The following is a 23,147-nucleotide window of genomic DNA, read 5'->3' as shown; positions in this document are numbered from 1 at the left end:
AAAAATAAAATAAAATAAAATGGCTGTTCATCTTGAAGTCCATTTACAATCATTTAATTTGACCACATTTAAAACCAGACTTGTTTGTGGTTGTGCAATGTCTCTTAGCTAAGGTAGAAATTTAGGTTTCTACCTAAACCAGCTGAGCTCTACAGCTGTGAGTGCACATGGAACACAAATACATGGAATCAGATGACTGATGTCTTAATGGACTTGTGTGAAAACGATGCTAGCACTACAGAGCTAATTTAGAATCAACACATTAATCTGCAAGTCTAAGCAGCTCATATGTACAACAGGGGTGGGAAACAAATATCGATATGGCATGTTTTAGGCCGATCGTGAACGATTTCCACACCTCCACCCCCAACTTTTTTTGTATAAGTGCAATAAATTTGAAATGGATCATTGCGATTAATCTCGTTTTTTTTTTTTAACTCATTTTATCCAATGAATTGTCACTGTCATCTAATGTACATATATACAACATATATTCAAAGCTGCATTTAAAATTTATCAGTGAACTATGTAGAACATTGCAAAATCATAATATTGCAATAAAGTATCGTATCGTGACTCAAGTATCGTGATACGTATCGTGAAGTCCTTACCAATACTCACCCCTAATGTACAACTTCTACCACCACATGAAATAACCATATCAATGAAATCTAGGGCTTTGTAGGTGTAGCTTGTCAAAGTGTAAATGTCACACGGACTAAACCCAAAGCGCAAACATTTACACGATTATACTTAGAATCAAAGATATTTATTCACTGTCCATCTGAGACCTGATATTTAACTCTCAAACTTGAATGGGCCACATAAAAAAGAATATATCTAGAGCAAATAATCATTATCTCAACCCACATTCTTCAGAGTTGTGACGTTTCGTGTGTGGGATGGTGAATTGTAGACAGTATAACCACCGTACGGCAAAAAACCTTAGAATCATTTTAAAATGAAGCCTACCTCAATCCTTCCTGTGTCTGGCTGGAAGCCTCTGGCTGGGTCTTCGGTCGTCACTCTACACTGGATGGCACAGCCGTTCACTCTGATCTTGTCTTGTTTGAGGCCAAGATCTGGCAGGCTGCGGCCCTCGCACACATGGAGCTGGGCATGCACCAGATCCACACTGTAGCAGAGGCAGAGAGGGAGAGAGGGGCGACGAGGTGAATAAATTGACTGACAGCCTGAAAATAACATGAATAGCCCTTAATTTCCCTTGATAACGCAGCAGAGGAGGTTTTTTTTTTTTTTCTTTCTTTTCCTTCACCTTCTCGAAAGCTTAAGAAGACCAGCTCAACATTTTATTCAATAGAAAGATTTTAATCTATCCTCGGCCTAAAATCAGATGGACGAGGTGTGTAGAGGAGTAGAGGTGGATGTGATTTGTGGTCTCTGGGAGAAAACAGTCCTCTTATAGAGGAGTACTTCAGGAATAATTTGATGTGATATAGCGATGGCTCTTAGAGAATGCAATTTTAAATTTTCTAACCAAAATGTTGCAACCAGCACCTTATTTTTATTCCTGTTTTTCCATATATATGAAAAAAAATATGTTTACACTCGCACTTCAGTCACTTTACTCATACCGTCATGTTTACATCCTATATACTTTGTATTGCTCAATCAGTTCTACCACACGCATGAAAACATTTTAGTCACACGCGTCCAGAACTTTCAACTCAGCATTTTCACCCAGGACCAAATTCATGCACACAGACACCAGCAGCAGCAGCAGCAGCAGTGCATTATGTTAATTTGTATTCCATAATTACCCCCCATCTAAGAAGGAATTTAAACATGAGCGGGACAGAGAGACTTCTGCCATTACCGTGAGCTGCACCCCTTAATATCAGCGTCGGCTCATCTGTATGCATTTATTTAAATGTGAAGTTTAAAGTGGACATGCTGGGTTAAGCTTCATGACCTCGTGCAGTCTAATGCATAGCTGAAATGTATAAAAGTCTTTTTTTTTTCTTTTTTTTTTGGTCCTTTTGGGCACATTTTAAATGCAGCAGTGGACATGCAGAGCTGGTAGGAATACATAATTCTTAAATGGTCCAGGGAAACCCACCCGCTGCCAAACAAACACACACAACTGGGAAAACCTGTCTGCCTTGAAGGGTGAATGAGAGACACAAGGAGCAGACATTCGCGAGCCAGCTCAGATTTTGGACACCGCCTTGGCTTCCATCGCCTTAATGTCTCAATTATCGTGTAACCACATTCTGGTCAAACAGAAGGACAATTATGCACCAGTCTGGTGTGAAACGTGTTGGAGGAAAACGCAGATTCTCTGTTGGTAACTTGGACGGACGCACACGTTGCGTTTTTGTTTTCATGAATATGTCGATTTTTTTTGTTTTTTTATTTTCCTTCCTTTCCCCAAACGAGACGTCTCCGCTCGCGTCTGTTCCGCGAAACGCTCAATACGCCAGGATTAAATAATGGAACCTGGTGTAAAATAATGTTGTGTTTTGATTTAACCATTTTCTCATCCGCTCTCACAAATGCAGAGACAGTGATAAGGAACACAAAGTATTTGTTTGCTAATTAATGTTCGCTCAGTAGTTCAATAATACCACCCACTCGCTCCTGCAAAGTTATTTGCATATCCGTGAACGCAGAAAACAGAAAATAGTTCAAAGACGAGTATCGCGTGGCAAAAATACCACCCTATGAGGTGGCAAATTAGTGTGTTCTAATGGAGGTACTGTAATGTTATACAAATAAATACATTCAAGACAATGAAACATTTTTGGTTTCAAATATTTGGCTTCAATGGAGACTTTTTTTAAAAATACAACATATAAAATCCAGTTTGGCCTAGTTTTTTCCCCCCTTTTGCATAATTCTTCTACTTTGAAAACATAAGGCAACACTGATTGAACGAGGGCCCTCGAGGGTTTATGAAATTCATTGTATACTAATTTGACTCCGACAAATTAAAGGGCCTGCAGCTACATCTGTCCCTCAGTGCAGCCCGTTACAGAATAAAAGTGCCCTGTATCATTAGCAAGTTCTATAACGAGGCCAAAACAAAGGAAGAGGAGGATGGCGACTTGCCTTCGGTGAAGGAAGAGTGCGTCCCGCTGTATCTATTCAGCCCGGAGCTCCATGACTGGATGGTGTGTTTACGCCCTGTAATTAATTCCTTCTGATCAGGCTGGAACATGGGCTACTGTACGTACTGTAACTGGAGTGTGCTTTACTCCAATTACCATCCGCTGGTACCCACACACACACAAATAGATATACATGTGTCATTAGATAATAGGTCTTCAATAGGGGGTCCGCGACCCCTAGGGGGTCTGTGGAGGTACTGCAGGGGTGGGGTCGCAAAATCCTTGGTTGATTAGACTTTTATTTTTCGACCACGATTTTTCCACCAATTTAAATTTCTTTAAATACAAATTAACGTGAGTCCAACATATTTTAGTACAAGGATAAATGGAAGCAGAAGACGTTATCTTTCTATCAATCTATCTTCCCTCATTCAACAATGCGCGCTGCAATTTTAGCAGAAGGGAAGCTAACAGTTTAGCTCGCTACTGAGGTCAAAATTTCTGTATCTATCAGTTATATACCAGTTAGGTGTGTGTATGTTTACGACTGTTGCTCAGTCACGCTACTGTTTCACACGTTTGAAATAAAAACAACTCTATATGGAACGTGTGTATAATTTGAATAGCTTAATATTGAATGCAAAAAGATAATAATAATAATGTGTATTTATAAAAACACACATATAGCAGGTAGGGGGTCCCTACTTAATCTCACAATCATTTTTGGGGTCCTTGGCCTGAAAAATGTCCTCTGTATTAGACCATTTGCAATAAACATTAGTAACTCTATACTTTATGTTATTTCAACTCAAATGGCATGAAAGAGATTTACTAACAAGCTTCTTACATAAATAAGTAAGGTTGAATATATACCTCCTGAGCAAAGGCGATCAAAGATGAGGAGAAATCACCCCAGCGTACATTACTTTACCGCATAGAGTTAATTATCCAAGTACTAGAGATGTTGGAGTTTCCTTAGATTCACACTGCAGTTGTTATTATCAGACACTAATACAGTCCAATATGATTTTGATTAGATTTCTAAAACAATTAAGCGCACGAATCAGGAGTTTTCTGATTATCATTAAGTATCCACTTCCTCATTTGCCCACAGCCCCACATACCATAGTATTAGTCCTCCTGAGCTGCAACAACCTTCAGCGCAGCGCTTGCTCCGTTTCATTTAGGGGGCGGGAATATGATTAAAAAAAAAGACATCTAGTTTGGAATATGCAGCACGTAAGCACAATCCGAGCCGAAATAATGAAGGTCTCACAACTAGATTTAGACCTGAGCTCCACCAGCGATGGAAAAAGCCCTAAAGATCACATTAGTTAATAAAGCACGACCTGCCTTGGGGTTGTCGTTATTACTGCTGGCATTTACCGCTGTTCGTATTTGAACAAATTCCAAAAAGCCGTGTCATTTTTTTTGTAAAGCAAGGAGCCAAATAAATGCATGAAAATACACCTTTTCAATAAGACATTAACCGAATGCGTTATTTATGAAACCTTTCTAACCTTTCCCCTTTCTTCTGAACAACGGCACGGTTTGTGTACTGGTATACTTGCAGTACCTATATATCTAAGGATTTATTGCAACCTTCGTTTTATGTTTTCTTAAAAAAAAACTGAAAGAAAACAATGTCAAACCAAATAGAGTTTTTTTTATTATTCGCTGTCAACTTTCTCCAGTGTCTCCAACCAGGGCATTCCTTTGAGGCTTTCATGTGTCAGAGGTATGAACGTTTTGTTCATTTCTGACAATGCTAAGGAATATATTCTTCCTTTAAGATGCCAAGCCCAATATTGCACGTCTGTTTCACTCCCTGGCATTTCTGACTTTTTGGCAAGTTGCTCCTTTGCCTTTCTTAGGGCTTCAGAATAACTGCCAAGCTTATACGTGATCTCTGACAATCTAAAAGAGAAATATATACCCCCACATTTCCTTTTAGACCTTCACAGTGCGCACACACCTCTGCGTCTCTTCTCATGCCCCGTCTCCGGCTGAATACGTTTATTTTTTTGTTGCCGCGTCACCTTAAAATTGAATCTTTCAACTCCTTATTTAAGTTGGCCTCATGTTTTGAAGCACCGGCGGAAATAAAAAAGGAAAAATCACATTCTACACATTAGAGCTAAAGCTCCACTTTCAGGACGCCAAGACAAATCAGCTCTCATGGTCTTGGCGAAAGTCTAAACTGCAATTGAACTTAGCGCGCCTCCTTTCCCGGCGGCTTCAAAGCTGAAGAAAACACTTTCATCTGAAGTCCAGGTCAAGGACACGCTCATATCGTTTAGCCACCACTGTAAATGTTTTATCCGAGTTAAGGCGAATCCCAACTGTTGAACATACTCGGCCTGACGGGGGAGATTTCAGCAACTTCAACGAAAGTGGGTCAACGTATCCACGCAATGCATGAGATGATGCAGACCTTTCCCATCAAAGACGATGCGCTTGTTAAAAGACACCACTGAGTGTGGATTTACTTTGTTCACGCTGTGTTATTAAACCAAAGAGCTCGCATGTGTTTAGATCAGGGGTCTTCAACGTTCTCCATGTCAAGGTTCTTCATGCAAAACGCAATATAAAATTAAATGATAAAGAAAATAAAACAAAGCGATCCATGTTGGACTCAGTGGTTGACTGCACCGTTAGCTTCTCTGCCATTTTTGCCGAGTGCTTCTGGATTTCACCTGGGGACTGAATGGGCTCTTGGCCAGTTGCAGGGAGCCTGACAGATTCAGCGTGTAATATATGAAAAAATATATAAAAAAAGGCTAATCAACCAAAGATTTTGTGGATCCCCCAGGGGTCATGGATCCCCCTGTTGAAGATCTATTGTTTAGATGATTAAATAAGCAAAACTGGGGGTCGTACTTAGCCTCTCGCAGCACAACAAAACTGTTGTTCATGTCCGGTAATGAGCCTGTAGGATTTCATTATGCATGCGATTAGATACACCTACCCAACCAATGAGTTGTAGGCCCTCAGATGAGTTCAGCTGGCTTCCATGCTAGGCCATAGTTGCAATTTAATTTTGGTTTTGCCAAGTATATACATCAACTCAAATATAAAAACCATACACAACCTGCACAAACAACGTGATTTAGTGATGCTTGCATAGCACCGGTCATTTTTTAAATTACGTTCTTTGATTTCACAGTTTGATTTACAGCCTGCCTGGCTTAAAGCTACATTATGGTTTAATTAAATCAGAAATGAGTCCTGGTGTTAAATCAGAACAGGTAAAAACTGAAGAGGCCGGGTACTTTGGTGCGACACAAGGATTGATATGCATTTCAAGGGAAAAAATTTACATTCCCCTCTAAAGGACGTTGCTGGTAGAATTACTGCAGGTCATCTCCAGAGTCGAGAGTGCAATGAAGGTTTCATTAAAGCGTAATTCTATTAAAATGAACGGTCGCCATCGTTGGCTTAGATTGTCAGGGTTGAGGAGATCAGAGTGGAGATACAACGCGCCGACCTGTGACACACGGCACTAAAAAATAAAAAAAAATCTCTGCTAGCATGCGGGCGCGGAGCTGAGGAAGCGCTGGCACGACTTATCCTCGCAAGACTCATCCCCGCGTTATCGCAGTACATGCAAAGTACATTAGTCCAACACTGGAACTAAAACCCGAGAACACACACACCATCTCAAAAAGTCCAGCTTCCACGCGCATTCACATCCACATCCAGCAGCGAGCGCGCGGAAATTTCTCTCCGATCCGTCACATGTGCACACGCGCACACACCGAAAAAACCATGAAGGCTGAGTACTAATTGCATATCATTTTCAGTCGTTTCACTCAGAGCTCGTTAGCGAGGGAGAGAGGAGGTGGCTGCGCGCCCAGAACTAAAGCAGGAGATGGAGAGAAGGAAAGAAAGAAGGAAGGAAAGAAAGAAAGAAGGAAAGAAAGGGGAGGGGAGGAAGCAGCTTGTTGCGGCCACGGGAGGTTGAGAAAATAAGAACAATGCAAGGAAATATGACAAACAGGCAGGGAGGTATAGAAGATATTCTACATCCCACCTTCATGATCCAGATGGAGGAAATGGAGAGATTAAAAAAACGACTAAATCAACCATGCTTTCCTCATTTGAGGCAAGAGAGAGAAAGAGCGAGTGAGGGGAAGCAGAGGGAGTGGGAGTGCGGCTAAAGGATGAAAAAGATGCTAAAACCGAAAGACAGAATGGGAAAAGTGGGAGTGTGGAAGAGATTGGATTTGGCCTCGCTCAAAAGGACAGGGAATGTAGGCAAAGGAGGAGAGGAGGTGGAAGGGAGAGGGAGAGCAGTCAGGACTGGAGTGGGAAGGAGGGATGGAGGGATTGAGACGGGGGGAGTGGGGGGGGAGGGGGGTGCGTCCACGGCAAATCGAGAACAAGCGCGGGAGTGAGACAAAAGGCATGAGTCAGGGTGAGGAGGGTGGGAGATAAATAGGGAAGCGAGATAACGAGGGGAAAGGAGGAGAGGAGAGAGAAAGCAGGTAGCCTTTAATAGAACATCATGTTGCAGAATGGAAGTAGGAGAAAGTTACGGAGTAAGAGAAAAGAGCTTCCTATCTGTACAGCCACATGTAACGTAGTGGAATTCAACTACGTCATGAGCTGAATGGTGACATTTGCAACACGACAGATCGGTCCCAAAAAGATTGTCCGTGAAGATTCTCAGTCAAGCAGGTCATGGTATGTCTATAACAGAGATACCATCCATCCATCTGATAACACTTTGTTTAGTTTTCATTATGGGGCATGTTTAAAAAAAAAAAATCCTCTGCATGCAAGTCAACAGTACTACAACCAGTCATTAAATTGTTTGTCCCATTCAAATGATCTTGTTTGAACTGGACATTGTTCTTCCAGGTTAACAATGTCCTCTTCAGGATGAGGTTTGGATCCCATGTTCGGTCCCTCATTATTATTATTTTTTTTGCAAGTATTTAACTGATTACTCCCTTTTTATTGACATTCCTTTAGTTTTCTTTCTCTGTTTTGGGTCGGGTTGCTTTGTGGTTTGGTTTAATGGAGGCGACACTTTCGCCGCCGTCTCTAACCCGCAACAAGTGTTTCTTCTTGGTTGCCGCGGTGACGAGACCGGAAAGGACCTGTCCCCCTAGCCTGTCCCGTAAACGGTTCAGACAGGATTTGTCACCAGAAATCCAGTCCAGATATCAAGTTCACTCAGGCCGCAGTGCTACAAAACATATGTGACAACGCAGGTGGCCGAGCAAGACGGAGCATCAGTCTCAGGAGATAAACCCAAACTGTAAATATTTTGGGCTACCAGACGTGGACATGTGTAGGACTAACGCTCTGCTGAGAGAGACACTTCTTGAATTGGGGTAGCGTTTCCCATCATGTTGTCTCAATGCTCTCAAAAAATAAATAAATAAATGGAAGCCTGTGGAAGACTTCCAAACTCCTGAGGATCCTTCAGCGCCCACTGACTGGCTGGAAGTGGAAGTGACTGGCTGAGATTTTGTTACCTTTGGATTCAAAGTCTTCATGCTAATATAAGCTAACTGCCCCTTGGCTGCATTTTCATATTTGCACCGATCAGCCACAACATTAAAACCACTGACAGGAGAAGTTAATGGCATCAACCACCTTTTGACGACACAACGTTCTGCTGGGAAAGTGGTTATAATATTGTGGCTGATCACTGTAATTAATAATATACAGATATAGTAGACATAAGACGTGGGGAGGACTTTAGGCAGAGAGGACAGTGAGCGAAGCGAGAGCCCGATTAAACCCCGCTGACCTTTCTTGCCGTTTAATTTCACCCTCTTATGAATTTTAACCCCTTCCTTCCCTTTCTCTCACTCTGCACTTTCGTGACGCTCTATCCTCCCTCCCCTCTCGTTCTCCATCTACTGTCTTCCCCATTCACCCTCGTAATGCACAACATCCCCCCTTGCAGTGAACGCTTGATTGTACAACTTCATTAGTACAGTGCGAGCGCGTTTTGCATCGGCATCTGCGTTCGTCGGCGTTCGCGCGAGTCACGTCTCCGGTAAATACATTTTTCAAGACGCTCCGGGGCAAGTGGTACCAAAAAAAAAAACAGAAAAGGAAAGCAGAAATATATTTCTCATTTCAGTACGACTTACGCCGACTCTCGTTTGCCAAATGTGTGTACATACACGCGCACGCGCTCTTGTCTAAATGAATGACCGGCGAAATAAGCAGCATTCTTCAGAGCAGGGGCCTCCAGGAACGAAGATGTGGAGGGAAGTATAATGAAGGAAGAGGTGGCGACGGTCGGCCGAGGGAGTAGGGAAGGAGATAAACACAAACAAAGGCGACGGAAGGAACCAAGAGGGAGAAATGGCAGAATAGGACCTGGATGAAAAGGAAAAGACCCACGGAGGGAACGACGACAAAGAAACACAGACGGAAAGGACAATAAAAAAAAGCTAACTGGAGCGTGAGAGGATACGAACGGAGGAGGGAAGGCGTCCCGACTCGTTTCGCATGAATTTCATTAGACGGTTTAAGAGAGCAAACGGAAGGAAAAGAAGGGAGTCCGCGAAAGGAGAGGTGAGGGATGGAGAAACAGATTGGAGGGCTGAGGAAATAAGAAATCTGAGTCATGAGCACGCCACTCTGACATCAATTTAACCGGCAGCCAAAAAAAAAAACTACTGTCTGGTTGATACGCAAATGGAAGACGGTTGGAGATGGAGGAGGGGGGGGGGAGAGTCATCAGAGTTTATCAGCGAGGGGAGGAGAGTGTCGAAGATTTGAGTTAAATATATGCGCGGAACGGGAAAGTTGGAGGACGAAACCCAGGGGAGGACGAGAGGAGGCGGCGGGGGGTTGAAAATACGGGCCGACATTCACGCAGGAAGAGGAGGATCCCATCTGATTAGATTCTCAGCTCTCTTTCTCCCCCCGTTTTCCACGGCCTCACTATCGGCCTATTAATTAATTCCTGCTTCCCTTGTTATGAAGCAGATGGAGGAGAGAGGGGAGGAATGCAAAACAAGTCGGGCGTCCAGACGGCGGCGAGGAGGAAGACGAGAGAGGCCAGGAGAGAAAGAGGCAGACAGCGCATGCAGATAAGGGGAGGGGCAGCAGACGAGACAGAGGAGGCAAATACGGAGAGAAACTACAAACACAGGAGGAGAGATGCAGCATTTTCGACAACGCCGGCGTCTGCATCAGCTACGGATTTCGATTTAATGGCGGTTCATTCACTGATACTGTTTCAGACTTCAGCTATTATGAATTGATAACACGCACTTCATACTCGTGACACTACATGCGTCAATTACATAGACACATAAACATTATCATACCACGAGGTATAAACATGATCCTCTAATTAGCTCCCATTAAAGCACTCTACCCGTTTGTGTATGACGGGAACTAGACACACGTGATTAATAATTTACACAGTATTACAGTGTTTCTCAGAGGTCTGGCTTTACCTTCGTTGTCTCTCACTGTGCCGTTTACAGTATGTGCCACGTTTTGGGGCATCTCACAGAGAGATGATACCTTGGGTTTCTAGTGCATTGAAGTGTTAAAGTCAGCGCAGGTCAAGGTCGAGAGGAAAGTCCTTCGTTTTGTTATGGAGACACGTTGTTCTTCATGATTGATGAGTGTTGCCATTGTTGATAAGTCATTGCTGACTGTTAATTACTACAATTAAACTAAATGAAATAACTGATTATTTTACAGCTTATCAGTGACTTAGAAAGTTATAAAAAAACGTGCTAAACATTTCCATACTACACACCGATCAGGCATAACATTATAACCACCTTCCTAATATTGTGTAGGTCTCCTTCGTGCCTCCAAAAAAGTTGTGACTCATCAGAGAATGAACATGGGTCTTCTGAGTGTGTCCTGTGCTGCCTGGCAACAGGATATTGTTAGTGGGGGTCTTTGAGTCCTATGGGTTGAGGGGAGGGGCCTCTGTGGATCATCCCGCAGATACTGGATCAGTTTGAATTTGGAGGCCACGTCAACACCTCGTGCTGTTTGATTGATGTTTTTTGAGTTGTTTCTGAAGTGTTTTTGTGTGTGAGTGTCATTGCTATGGGGTGGGGGTGTCTGGTCTGGTCTGGTCTGGGTGGGTGCTACATGTCTGAGTAACATCCTCATGAACGCCAGGTTCAAACTTTCCCAGCAGAACGTTGCATTTTCATAAGACGGTGATGGTCATTTACTTCTCCTGTCAGTGGTTTTAATGTTGTGGCTGATCGGTGTAATTATGTCATTCACCAATTATACATTCATACACATTTACATTACATTGGCTTCCCGCCATATTATTTAAATGGTAAATAAACACTGATGGAAAGTTCATGCTTTCAGTCACTCCTCTCCTTTTAAACAGCTATTGTCTTTTGGTTGGATCAGTTTGTTTTCCTACATTTTATCATAATGACCAATGCACATTATTTCTGGTGGGAAGACGTACGAAGAGAGACGTCTCACTTGCGATGAAGCAGGAAGCCCACTGGCCTCCACTGCTGGCCAAAGACACAATGGCTGAATGGAAGGGCTGCAGCCCTTTCAGTGCCATTAAAATGAGCTTCACCTGGCGCTGAAAGCATTTTGGCAGCTCTGGTTTCACATCATCTCTTCCCTGTTATCAGTCGTGCTGCTGCTTTATATTTCATACGCAAACTCTGCTCATTTTTCTCGTCTCTGAAACCAACATCCAGCTCACGGAAACGTGTTTGATGGTTTTTGGCAAGGTTTTCGCAGCAATTAATGAGTGCGTTTATAGGAATTATGGACATAAAATGGGGCAAACTACATTTTTATTTCACTTCTAATAAAGCAATAATTTGAAAGTTTTTTTTCTAGGACTAATATTTTCGAAACAAAAGAACAAACGTCCAAAGTCTTTCACTCATTAGAAATTTTCCTCATTGCTCAGATAAAAACTAGGCTCTTGCTGCTCGGATTGTGCTGATGAAGAATGAGATCGTGCTACTTCACGTTCCTTCCAGGCGACTGGACGTGTTAAAGCCGCTGGAAACGCGTTTTCTCCCGCGGCCGTAAGGGTCAAAGGCAGAACGACGCCCGGCTTCGGTGTCATTTCACCCGCCACCGTTTTCACAAACCCGGCAGAGGCCTCTCTGCAGATCGTGGACGTAGTAACACATGAGAGGTGTAAAGACACGGAGGTACTGATGCAGATCTGAACCCATCTCACCTGCCTCCTGGATGCATCGTTGCTCATTTTTATTGCATCTGATAAAACAGCATTAGCTCCACAGCCAAACCTCACTATACCGTACATATATATATCTCTATGTGTATATATAAATAAATATAAAAATCAACTTTGCTGACTCAGATTGACTCAGAGGCTTCTTTTGCCTCTCTAATTTATTACAAGCAGCGTCCATGTGTTAGCCGCCGCCTTGAAACGCTTCCAAAGATAACCGGAGCTCAGCGGGGTCACGGCACACGTCTGGACCATCACCTGTCAGAGGCTTCTGATTTGACATCACTGCCCATTAAAGCTTCAGCCTCTTGACATATTTATGCCTCGTGAGAGTTGCTCTTTATTTACATTTGACTTACACCTCCGCTATATCTCAAGGCCTCCTCGGCGCCCGGCGTGAGCGAGCGCTCCGCATAAGGTCCGGATTGATGTGCGAAATCGATGCGCAGAGGTGAAGACGCGGCGCCGGCTGATTGCACTCCTCGGCCGGCCTGATGTCAGTGGCCTCAGCTAAATATCGACGCGGCCGCGCCTGATTCAGAAACCGTCTCGAGGCGAACGCGAGCTCCTGAACTGAAATCTGCATGCTCGCGCATCTGGTCGGGATCGAAGCTTTTATTTTTAGGCAGTAGAAGTTAAAACCTCACCTAAGTCTCCAGTGAGTTAAAACACAGCAAACGGGCCCAAAAACTCAGCTCGAATCGAGCCCAAAAAAAAAAAAAAAACACATGCAGAAGGTTTCGGAGAAGTCCCAGAAGCCTCGGTGAACCCTGAGAAACCACTCGATTGCGTATTCGCAACGCTCCCCTCTTCTTATCTGCGTATTCCAGATCCTGCATCTAAGAGCGAAACACAACCACATACCAGCGTTCACATGTTATTCTCATGACCTTGGAAAATAAAATCTACACGTATTTTTAATAAATCACCCCTCTCCTTGGAGCTCTCATCTGCTTTCAACCATTTTAGAGTAAGAAAGGTTCTTTTCTACAATTCATTCATTAATACTGATTCACTGCTTCTTACTATAATTAGCAAATTAATCAGCTGCAACGTTAACCTGATCATTTTGGTGCAGGAATCCTTTCAGTTTAAAGTATAATTTCTATTCTTTATATATTACATAATATTTTGAGGAGCAACAAATAGTTTTAAGCTGCTCGACAACAGAAGTAACTGTAACGGGGCGGAAAGCCGTTTAAAAAATAAGTTATTATTCACCGCCCTCGAGAAACCAGTAACGCCACAGCTGGCTTTGAGACGTTCCCATGTACCGTTTAAATCAAGGTTTTAATTTAAAATATGACAGAAGTCTGCAAGAAGCGTCCCTACACACACACACACACGCGCGCGCTAATCAAAATGTACACGAGGAGAAACACACAAGCCGGGAAAAAAAAAAAAAAATGCAATAGCCCATACAGGCCCGATAAAATGCAATCCAAGTTCTCTCACTCGGAAAATTGCACAGTGGAAGTCACAAATAGAAAGAGAAAGAGAGAGAGGCAGGGCAGATAAACAACAACCCCCCCACCCCACCCAAACACACACACACACATACACACACACCTCAACACACTAAATATACATGTGCTTAAAATGCATCAATGAATATGCCGCACACTACACATGCATGTTTGTTATGAAGCACAGAGGTGGAGATCACACAAACACGAGGTGGATATACACACAAAGACAAAAGGCAATGAGTCAGACAACATCATGGGTATAACACGGGAGCTCCGGTGGAATAAAATGGAGGCAACGATGAGGCAATAACAAAAACAACCAAATAACAGAGGGAAAAAAAAAAATAAAAGTATGCAATAAATAAGACATGAAAGGGAGGCAGTAACGCGGCTCAGAGAAAGCGGAAACTGAATCATGTATATGTGGGTTAACATAAAGGAAAACAGTGAGAGAGGGAAACAAAGGCATCACGAAACAAAGAAAGATATCACAGGGAAGGGATCAGAGGTTGGCTTCAGGGATGCATACAAGTAAGGGGTAGAACTAACGGTGCGACTACTGCGCGGAGAACATAAACCTGCCACAAGTCATGGGCGAGGGATGCAAATGACGCACGGCCTGAGTCATTATCCCCACGGGTCACCAGAATTAATGTGATTACATGACTAGTTGTGCACGAGGTCGCCCGGATGATTTCAGCTCGAGGCTAAACAGGCATCGGATCCGACCAGAAGTTTAAAAAAGTATTTGAAGGTTCAATCACTGGTGACCAGTCAGCCCCGGCCACTATAGAGCCTGGACGGGTCCCCGCTGTGGTCCTCAATCATCTCCACGTCCACGTCCACGTCAAACGGACAAACTCCGTCTCCCACATCTCCGGACTGAAGCCGGCAGCGGTTGTCCGCTTTCTGTGGGGAGGAGGACGGCTCCAACCAGAACCGAGGAGTGACACCACCTTCTAATGATGCAATCTGTCTCTTTCCTCCGGACCCGACCGGGAGTCAAACATTTCCACCCCACCGCTCTCCAAAACATCTTCACGCACATTTTGTAGGTGACCAAAAAAAAAAAAAAAAATGATGAGTCTGCATCTCTTTAAGTCCCAGGGTCGAACTTTTTTATTTATTTGTGAAACTTTCTTTGCAAAGCCCGTAACTTACGCATTACGTCACTGTAAAAGACGCGATGGCGCATCCGGGATGCGGAGAAAGAACCCGAGATGGTTTGCGTTGGTTCTGGTGGCGGCTATTTTCAGCCGCAGATTAATATAAATTTCATTACGCAGCGAGGGTTTACTGCAGCGGAGCCGTGCGTGTGCGACTCACTCAGAATAAACTCCGCTCGCATTCATCATAATGGAGGAACATGTCACCCGGTGCAACAACACCGCGGCCCGTTGATAATCCTGTTGGGACAAATCGATCTCTACAGCGCAGACAAATAAAAATCAAGCCTGGTCTAGAAAAGGCAAGATCGGGCAGCTCAGATAATTGTTACTTTTGTTCTTCTTTTGTAATAATGTGAGATTCTTTTAATATATATTTATCGCTGGTGTCGTGATTTCTACTCCTTCTGTAACTCTGCAGGGGAAGGGACATGGAAACATAGCGCTGCATTCAGGGACCTGTGAAAACACTTTACTTATAGACGTAAAGAATCATGTCTAAATCCACTGCTAGAGTTCTCATTATCTACTATATGACAATTGAATCAATTGGGTTCCTCTACACAGACCAAAGCCCAGCAGAAAATCATCCTAATTAAACCCAACACTCAGAGCAGGCTGTAAATGTGCACTTCATTCATGGGCACATACGTTTACTCGTGTTAGCATGTAGGCGCATGAGAAAAATGTCAGTCAGAAGTTTGGACACACCTTCTGATTCAACTCAGTGAGAAGGCGTGTCCAAACTTTTGACCGGCAGTGTATGTGCAAGCCTTTTTAATGATCCCATAAGTCCACTGCAACACATCGGCACGTAGGCCCGCCGCGTAAGAGACAGCCCCGCAAAGCTTCCTTTACGTCTCGCTGGAAGGGATTCCATCTGTCATTTCACCTCATTATATTCCACTCAGAGTCCTCTGACTAACAGGCTGGTGAATCACTCGAACGCGAGCGGCAGGGCTCGGCATCCGGTCGCGTAGTCGACGTGTGGGAGTGACAACCCAACATATTGACAAACCTGACCTGTGATTGGTCGGTTCGCTCAGGAAAACGCTCCAGCACCTTCTCGTCGCCGGCCCCAGTGGGTCGAATGCACAGCGTGTCGCACAAAGTGAATCAGCGCTTGACAAATCCCCGGTGGTTTATGACTGCACAATGAAGTCTGAAACGAAGCCGACGTCTTCATTAGGGAGTCTTCAGCTCCATCTAAGTAGCTTTGCGCTGCTCCTCTTCGGTGGCAGGCTCGACATTTGAATCAGAATCAGAAGCTCTTGCATTTCCAGCTTGGGAGCAGATTGATGTGCCCCGTGCATATCTGTCCCAAGGATTCAGCCATAATACGCCCCCCTTTTCCCCCCTTTTTGATCCTGAATCCTGGGGTTTTCATCAAGTCTTTGATATGACTTGGCTCAGGAGTCCCAAAGCTTGTAGAAATCTGGGGGGGATTACTGGACGAAATGTATGGAAATTGCGGTTTAACTCATCATTTATGCTATGCTAATTCACGCAAATTATGATCCCATTAATTCCAGCCTTGGGTTGACAAAACTGTATGTATGGGATTTAGGCTCAAGGTGCAGCCCCCAAACATGGCTGAGACATGAACGTAGTAAGCGTTCTGAAATGAGGCTCAAAAACTCGTACAATGCTTATTTAAAAATTAGAAGAAAAACAAACTGGAGATGACACAATTCCAAAAAACAATACTTCAGAGCATTATTATCCTCTATTAGCAACAGATGTTCTTCTATATGACGGTCTTTAAGCTGTTCCAAGGCAACAAAAAAGCACTTCTTTGTAGAAACAGATTTATTCATTTATTTTTTGCCATCTCCATTTATGTTTCTGGTGATAGTTATTCCTTTGCTGTGGTTCTTTTAGATTTAGAACTAAGCACGGTCATGACCCAAGACTGACTTGCTGTTACTACTGGGTAACATGGAAGCACGTAATCTTTCACACTGCACAGACGCTAAACTACGCAAAAGGACTTCAATGGGAACCTAAACTGGCTTTAAGAGATAGCAAGAAAACAAAGGCTGGGCTATAGTTGTTTTTGTGCATGTAGTGCACCTAGAAGTAGCTCCTTTTCTGGTTCAAAACCATCAGCAGCCGACAAACATTAAGAGTGAGGACACAGGGGCGACACGCTGTTGGTTTATAGAGGCTCTGCACTGACGTCACTTCGTCCTCCTGAGTGGCAAAAACGTGGTGGAACGTAGCAGTAAATACAGAGAGACTGAGAAAAATGTGGATTATAAAATCAAATTAATCAGCTCTTCTCCATTTTTTTATAATTTAGTTTTACAATTTAGACTCTATTAAAGCCTGTGATTCAAACTAATGCTGCTAATCTCCATCCTCAACTGTCACTTTTTGCCACTCAGTGACCGTAACTGTGGAGAATTCAGCTTGCTGTGACGTCACGTGCACACCCTCTACTGCAGGACCTCCCTCCTGCTGGTGTCCATCCACAGCCTCTGCATTGGCTCAATTCCCATAATCCAATTAGTGGCAGCAGAGAGAGGAAGGAACGACCAAACCTGGGGTCAAACACTCTCACCAAAGGCCAACAGCTGACCATCAGCGTGGTGCGATCCAGTCTTTACCCCGAAGCCTTTTTCCCATTCTGCTAGCGCTGCTCCACAACAGATACCTACTTTCATAAATCATGAGAACTTGACCTGTTTACTGTATAATCGCAGTAAATATAAGAAACATATCAAAATCACATTAGACAAGAAACTCCAGTTCGACCGTGTCTTTTTTTTTTTTTCCACAAAACTAAAAAACAAAGACGTCTATGATTATAATCATGATGAGCATCCTTCCCATTATCATAAATAGCCCCCACTTCCTCTCTAAGTTACACACACACACACACACACACACACTCGATCCTGCCCTGGTGTCAGAACACACACACACACACGTACAACAGCTACACCCCCTCATTCTTATTCATCTGCTTACTTCTCAATCACTCACTGTACGCTCTGCTGCACAATTATAATCACCTTAAAATTATTTCATGACGTGCCCACAAAAGCAGACAAAAAAAAATCCTCGGACCGCACGGACACACTCGACACACATGCGCGCTCGCGGTCTAACCGCACCAAACAGCCGGATTTGGTCGCACAAACATCAAAGCGCACTGCGCTATAAACGCTGACGCGGTTAATCACTATTGTACATGGAATTTACACAATTACGAGACGTATTATCTAGCGCGACACACGCGGTCCTGGTGTGCGGCCTGTGCGGCTCAGCGGCTACGACTTTGCTAATGGTTATTTCGTGGACACACACAAACAAAACAAACAAACAAATCCTGCGTGGCCCAAGGAGCTGTGGAGTCTCTGCTGCTGCACATTTCCTCCTGGTGTTGAGGAAGACAGAGCCGGACAGGGGATAACGGAGTCGGAAAGCCGCGAACAAAATAAATAAAACGGTCCACGGCGGCAGCGTGCACGAGGAAAGCGGCTAAGAGGGGATAAGGAGGAGAGTAAAGTGATGACAGGAACAAATGCGGGAACAATAAGGAGGAGAGAGCTGCTGTAGAAGGTGGAGAAGAAAAAGATGAGGACAGTAGGGTACAGAATCAATTCATCATCAAAGCACGCTAGTCAGTTTAATTGCAAACAAATGTCTTGTGAACCCGAGTTGACCTTTTCTTCAACGTCTCGTATAATTAATGTGCCAAGAAAAAAGTGTAGAAACTGATGAGGGAGGGAGGGAGGGAGGGAAGGGGTGAGTGATTGCTGATGTTGCAGCAACTTCTCCAGCTCCCGTGTCGAGAGAGGATATCAAAGCCGGAGCCGCAGACGCTGGCTGCCGCATCGAGCGTTCGGCAAAGAGCGAATGAAAAGGGGAGGAACAGACAAAAGGAGGAACAAAAGAAAGAAATGAATTGAAATTAAAGACTGTATGACGGGGGGGAAAAAAAGAGGAGAAAATCGCAAGCCAAGCAGAGAGAGGAAAACAAAGGAGGCTTGACGACGTAATAAAGAACAGCGAGAGTCCATTACTATGCGTCACAGCGAATGTGTCGCTGGAAAACGTATTAATGTGGGGATTCTCCACGCTCTCAAACGTATCTAACCGATCCAGACCTCAAACTTTGGTCCAGCGGGCCAGCGGCTTCAATTCCCTCCCCTCGCTCCGTTTCCACCACCCTTTTATTTGTCAGGCCCCTCTGTCAATTAACGCCAGGCACCGTTTCTTTCTCTCTTTCTCTCTCCCTCGCTGTCACTCTCTCAGGGTGATGAAGATGGAGCGCGGCCATTTAAGAGTAATTAGCTCGCCTAAACGGACAAAAAAAAAAACAGATGCAGCACGTACATTTTCTCTCAATACCAATTTATTAATGCCTGCTCCCGGGCCAAAGAGGCGACAATACGGGCGGCGCATGGATGCGCGCAACCCGAGGCAATGAAAGCGGTGAAAAATGCTAACCGGGTTTTCTCTGATTCTAATTCTCCATCTTTGTCTGCAGAGAGAAGTGTCAAAACGGGAGCAATAAAAGGAAGATGACGCTCTCATTTTCCGTTTTACATGCAGCCACACTCTCGCCTGAGCGCCGCTAAATGCGGTAAACTGTGTGGCAGCCTCTTCATCTGCTCATTGTGTTGCCGTATTTACGGCTGAATGCAATGAAGGCGTCTCTCTGAGCGCTGCTGCTTATTCCATACTGCGCACAAGGACGTTTGTGCAGTCGTGGCCATTACTATTATTATTTATTTTTTCCTTAACAAGCACAAATTACAGTATTTAATGTGAAGTATGAGATAATGTGTTGATTTTATTCCTCGTTTAAACTGTGCAGTAGATACAAACAAGCAAAAATCATCATGAAGCATCAAGTATCAACCTACACTGTGGTTAATGACGATATCAATTAAGTGATTGATATTATACTATGAAAGCAATCAACAGAGGAGGCAGGTTTATTATCATCTGCATCACCTGTAGATCACACACAAGCATCAGTCCCTCAACGCGCCTCCACGACGGATCTGACGCACTTTGTTTAACGACCTTGGAGATTTTGTTTTCAATATTCTACCGATTGTCTGCGGAGACAAGAGTTTTTTTTTTTATTATTATTGCTCTCTTCTTCTGTTGCAGGGTTTTATTGTCTTGTTGCGGTAAAAGCCGCTGCAGAAGGAGCTCTTTTCCTGCCACGAGTGGGGAAAGAGAACGGGAAGGAAAATGAAATACGGATGCTGCACAGTCTATAATGACTTCAATTCACCGGTTTGTTAGCGAGGTTGTCAGTCAGATTCTGCTGTAAATATCCGGTATTGTGTTCGTGAATCATGACGTGCCACTCTCACACGAAGCACAATAAACTTTTATACAGCTCGAAGTGGGCTCATATCGTTTATGAGCAGAATACTGTGCAGACGCTGCACCCTAAACACACCAGCATTAGCGGTGGGAAGCGCAGTGATGCAGGCGCACTGGTTTGGATTAACTGAGTTCATGGATTTTGATGTCGAAATGCATTCGGTTGGAATGGCGCGTCGACCGGGTAAGCCTTCAGTCCAACAGGTTCGTGGAGAAAAATGACACAGAACTGGTGTAAAACAGCAGATTTGCTGCGTTTTTCCACGTGCACACTGATAAAAACCATTAAATTCACGGCTGCCCTTAAGCGGAGATTAATTTTCAACACGCGTTCAGGTTTTAATAGTTTCATCCAAAGTCTCTTTTTAGAGATGCTGCTCTTTAGGTTTAAATCAAGCATCAAAGCACAAACATCTCAGCCTTTATTTTAAAGCGTGTTTAGCACCAAAACATAATCGGAGCTTCAAAACATGCCCACGAGCAAACGCTCATTTTTATTTCAGTATTTGACAGCAAAGGAGAATTATGTTGAATCAATAGCTCTTTAAAACAATCAAACAACTACTCAGTGGATCTAACGTTTAGCCGGCGTCTATCTAAAAGCTAAAAGGTTTACCAGAGAGAAGAAAAAAAAAAAACACGTAGATGATTTAAAATGATTATTCTCAGGGTGTGTTCTTCTTGGTCGTGTTATTGCCCCTATGAAAAGATGAACTGGTGCTCTGTTGGTTTTCAACGCAAACTATAATCGAACTTAACATACCTGGATGTCTGAACTCTGGAAATATGAGAAACGAGAAGGAAATGTCCCCAAGAGATGAGGCCAGGAAAGACAGAAGCAGCTTTCATCGTTCTCACGCCGCCGTTTGTTCAAATGTGATGGAACATGCTGAAATGCTGCAACCTGAAATCGTAAATTGGAATAACTTTGGTATCCGCATGTCATGACTTTGCCCACGTTACTCAGGAAATGTAAATTTTTTGCTCGAATCACTCGAAGCTCTTTTTTTTTGTGAGTCTCGCAGGATCTGCTCAGACGCTGCATTAGCATCCGCCCTGGGCGATGGGATAGCAGGTGGCCGGCTTGTAGAGCCTGTGTAGCACCTGGCATTAAAATGCATCTCCACATGTGTGTCCAGCTTTGCATATTTAAATAAACACCATTTGAGGCGCAGCAGAATATTAGAACAGCAGCCGTCTGTCATGGATCTCGTTTCAGCACCTTGGACAGCGCCGCCGTTTTGTTTTTTCTTTGGTGTGCGCATCATGACTTGGACACACATTATTAATCATTATTATTTATTGATCAGCAGCCTGACGTTAAAACCCTGGATGCCTCCGACCGCATCATAACATCCAGCTATAAATGTAAATGAAAGACACCGGTGGCTGATGGAATGCACATCTTAACCACAAATGGCTCCCTACACGTCAGCACGATCGCATCGAGGTCAGTAATTCACCACATGCCGATACTTCATTAGATTTATTTATTATTTACATATTTAGCACCTACATGAATTTTAAAAGGGTTCTCGTTACTATAGGACATACAGAACTTGCAGTGTGACCCAGGACACCTCCAAATGTGGTCAGGGATCAGATCTCTCACCAGCGTCCTGGGTGCGTTCACCACGGTACTTTAAGCCGGTCGCTCGAGATCAAATTGCCAAGGACGCATGTTAATGCAAGGTCTGAACGAGGTCACGGCTCATTATTGTTCCTTTGAAACAGCAGCTGACGAAGACCTAGGAGTGAGAGGGCGCGAACACATCTATCATTAGCTACACGTCTCTGCAGCTACGGTAGTCAACTGCTAATGAGCTCCATCTTTAATTAAATGTTTGGCGCTAGCCATTAGACATGTTTTAGTTTAGGTGCGAGTTTTAATTGTTGTCCGAGGTTTCAAACGAGCTGAACTGGAACAAGGCAAATCCAGGGATGGATATGTTTTGGTTGGATGCTATCATGGTTTATTTATTTATTTATTTGTCTGCACCAAGACAACAAATAATTGAGGACCGGTTATAATTTGTTGTTGTGAACAGAAGTACAGAAACAGTAGTTCAGGAGCTTCCTGCCGTTTGCCCCCTCACATTAAAGGTAATCTTCTTTGTCTTTGCAGCGTTTCATCCAAACAAGCACACAGTCCTTCTCTGTCCCTTCAGCAAGCCCTCACACTCTTACACACACACACACACACACACAAACACACGCACACAAGGCCCAGTGCGAGCCTGTGGGGTATAATTATATCACTTTAAGATCTAAAGAACTCCTGTCCAACAGTCTACCAAATGTGCAATGTCCCTTGACAGCAGCCACAGCAGCACAGTCGCACACACACCAGCCCCGGCGCACAGCGCCACTCGCAAACACACTGGCGACGCACAGAGGAAAGATCATTTACAGCTAAATTATAGACAAATTGAACCTTGAGAGAGGAGAAGTTCAAAGGCAGGGCTGGGGCTGAATGCAGAGGCGGCCTACCAGCCTCTCGCAAACACACCCGTGCCTTACAAATACACAAGCAGACACACACACACAGGGTATGCCTCCCAGACAGAAACTATCTCGCATGTATCTCACATTTTGTCTGTCGCAGTCAGACGCATCAGACAGTTTTGCCTCTATTGTTGGGATTCAGCAAAGCAGGAAGTCGGATGAAAAGGCATTCGCGTAATGCTCCGACGCGATGTTTTCGCTTTGTGTGTAAGAGACTTCGCCGGTGCCTTTGGACATCAAAATCTTGGAATACAGGGGTGTATTTTTGTATGCATCTATGAGTGAGTGTGTCTGTATGTGTGTGTGTGTGGGGGGGGGGGGGGGGTGCACTGACTCTGATTACAGATTGTGGTATTCCGCCTCCACACTGACACTCGCGCACGCACCCATT

General features: G+C 43.9%; 1 protein-coding gene across 3 annotated transcripts in view; it reads right to left on the bottom strand.

Moving 5' to 3' along the window:
• LOC125005809 (pyruvate carboxylase, mitochondrial-like) overlaps positions 1-23,147 on the bottom strand; it is a 277,141-nt gene that overhangs the window by 182,040 nt on the left and 71,954 nt on the right. For all 3 annotated transcript variants that reach the window (XM_047581417.1, XM_047581425.1, XM_047581406.1), the window contains exon 11: positions 973-1,135. In XM_047581417.1, coding sequence (XP_047437373.1) covers positions 973-1,135 — 163 coding nt within the window. The remainder of the gene's footprint in view (positions 1-972; positions 1,136-23,147) is intronic.

The sequence above is a fragment of the Mugil cephalus genome, chromosome 1, assembly GCF_022458985.1.
Source record: "Mugil cephalus isolate CIBA_MC_2020 chromosome 1, CIBA_Mcephalus_1.1, whole genome shotgun sequence".
NCBI classification, from domain to species: domain Eukaryota; kingdom Metazoa; phylum Chordata; class Actinopteri; order Mugiliformes; family Mugilidae; genus Mugil; species Mugil cephalus.
Note: the sequence above shows the minus strand (reverse complement) of the source record. Positions and strands in the feature narration are given on the sequence as shown.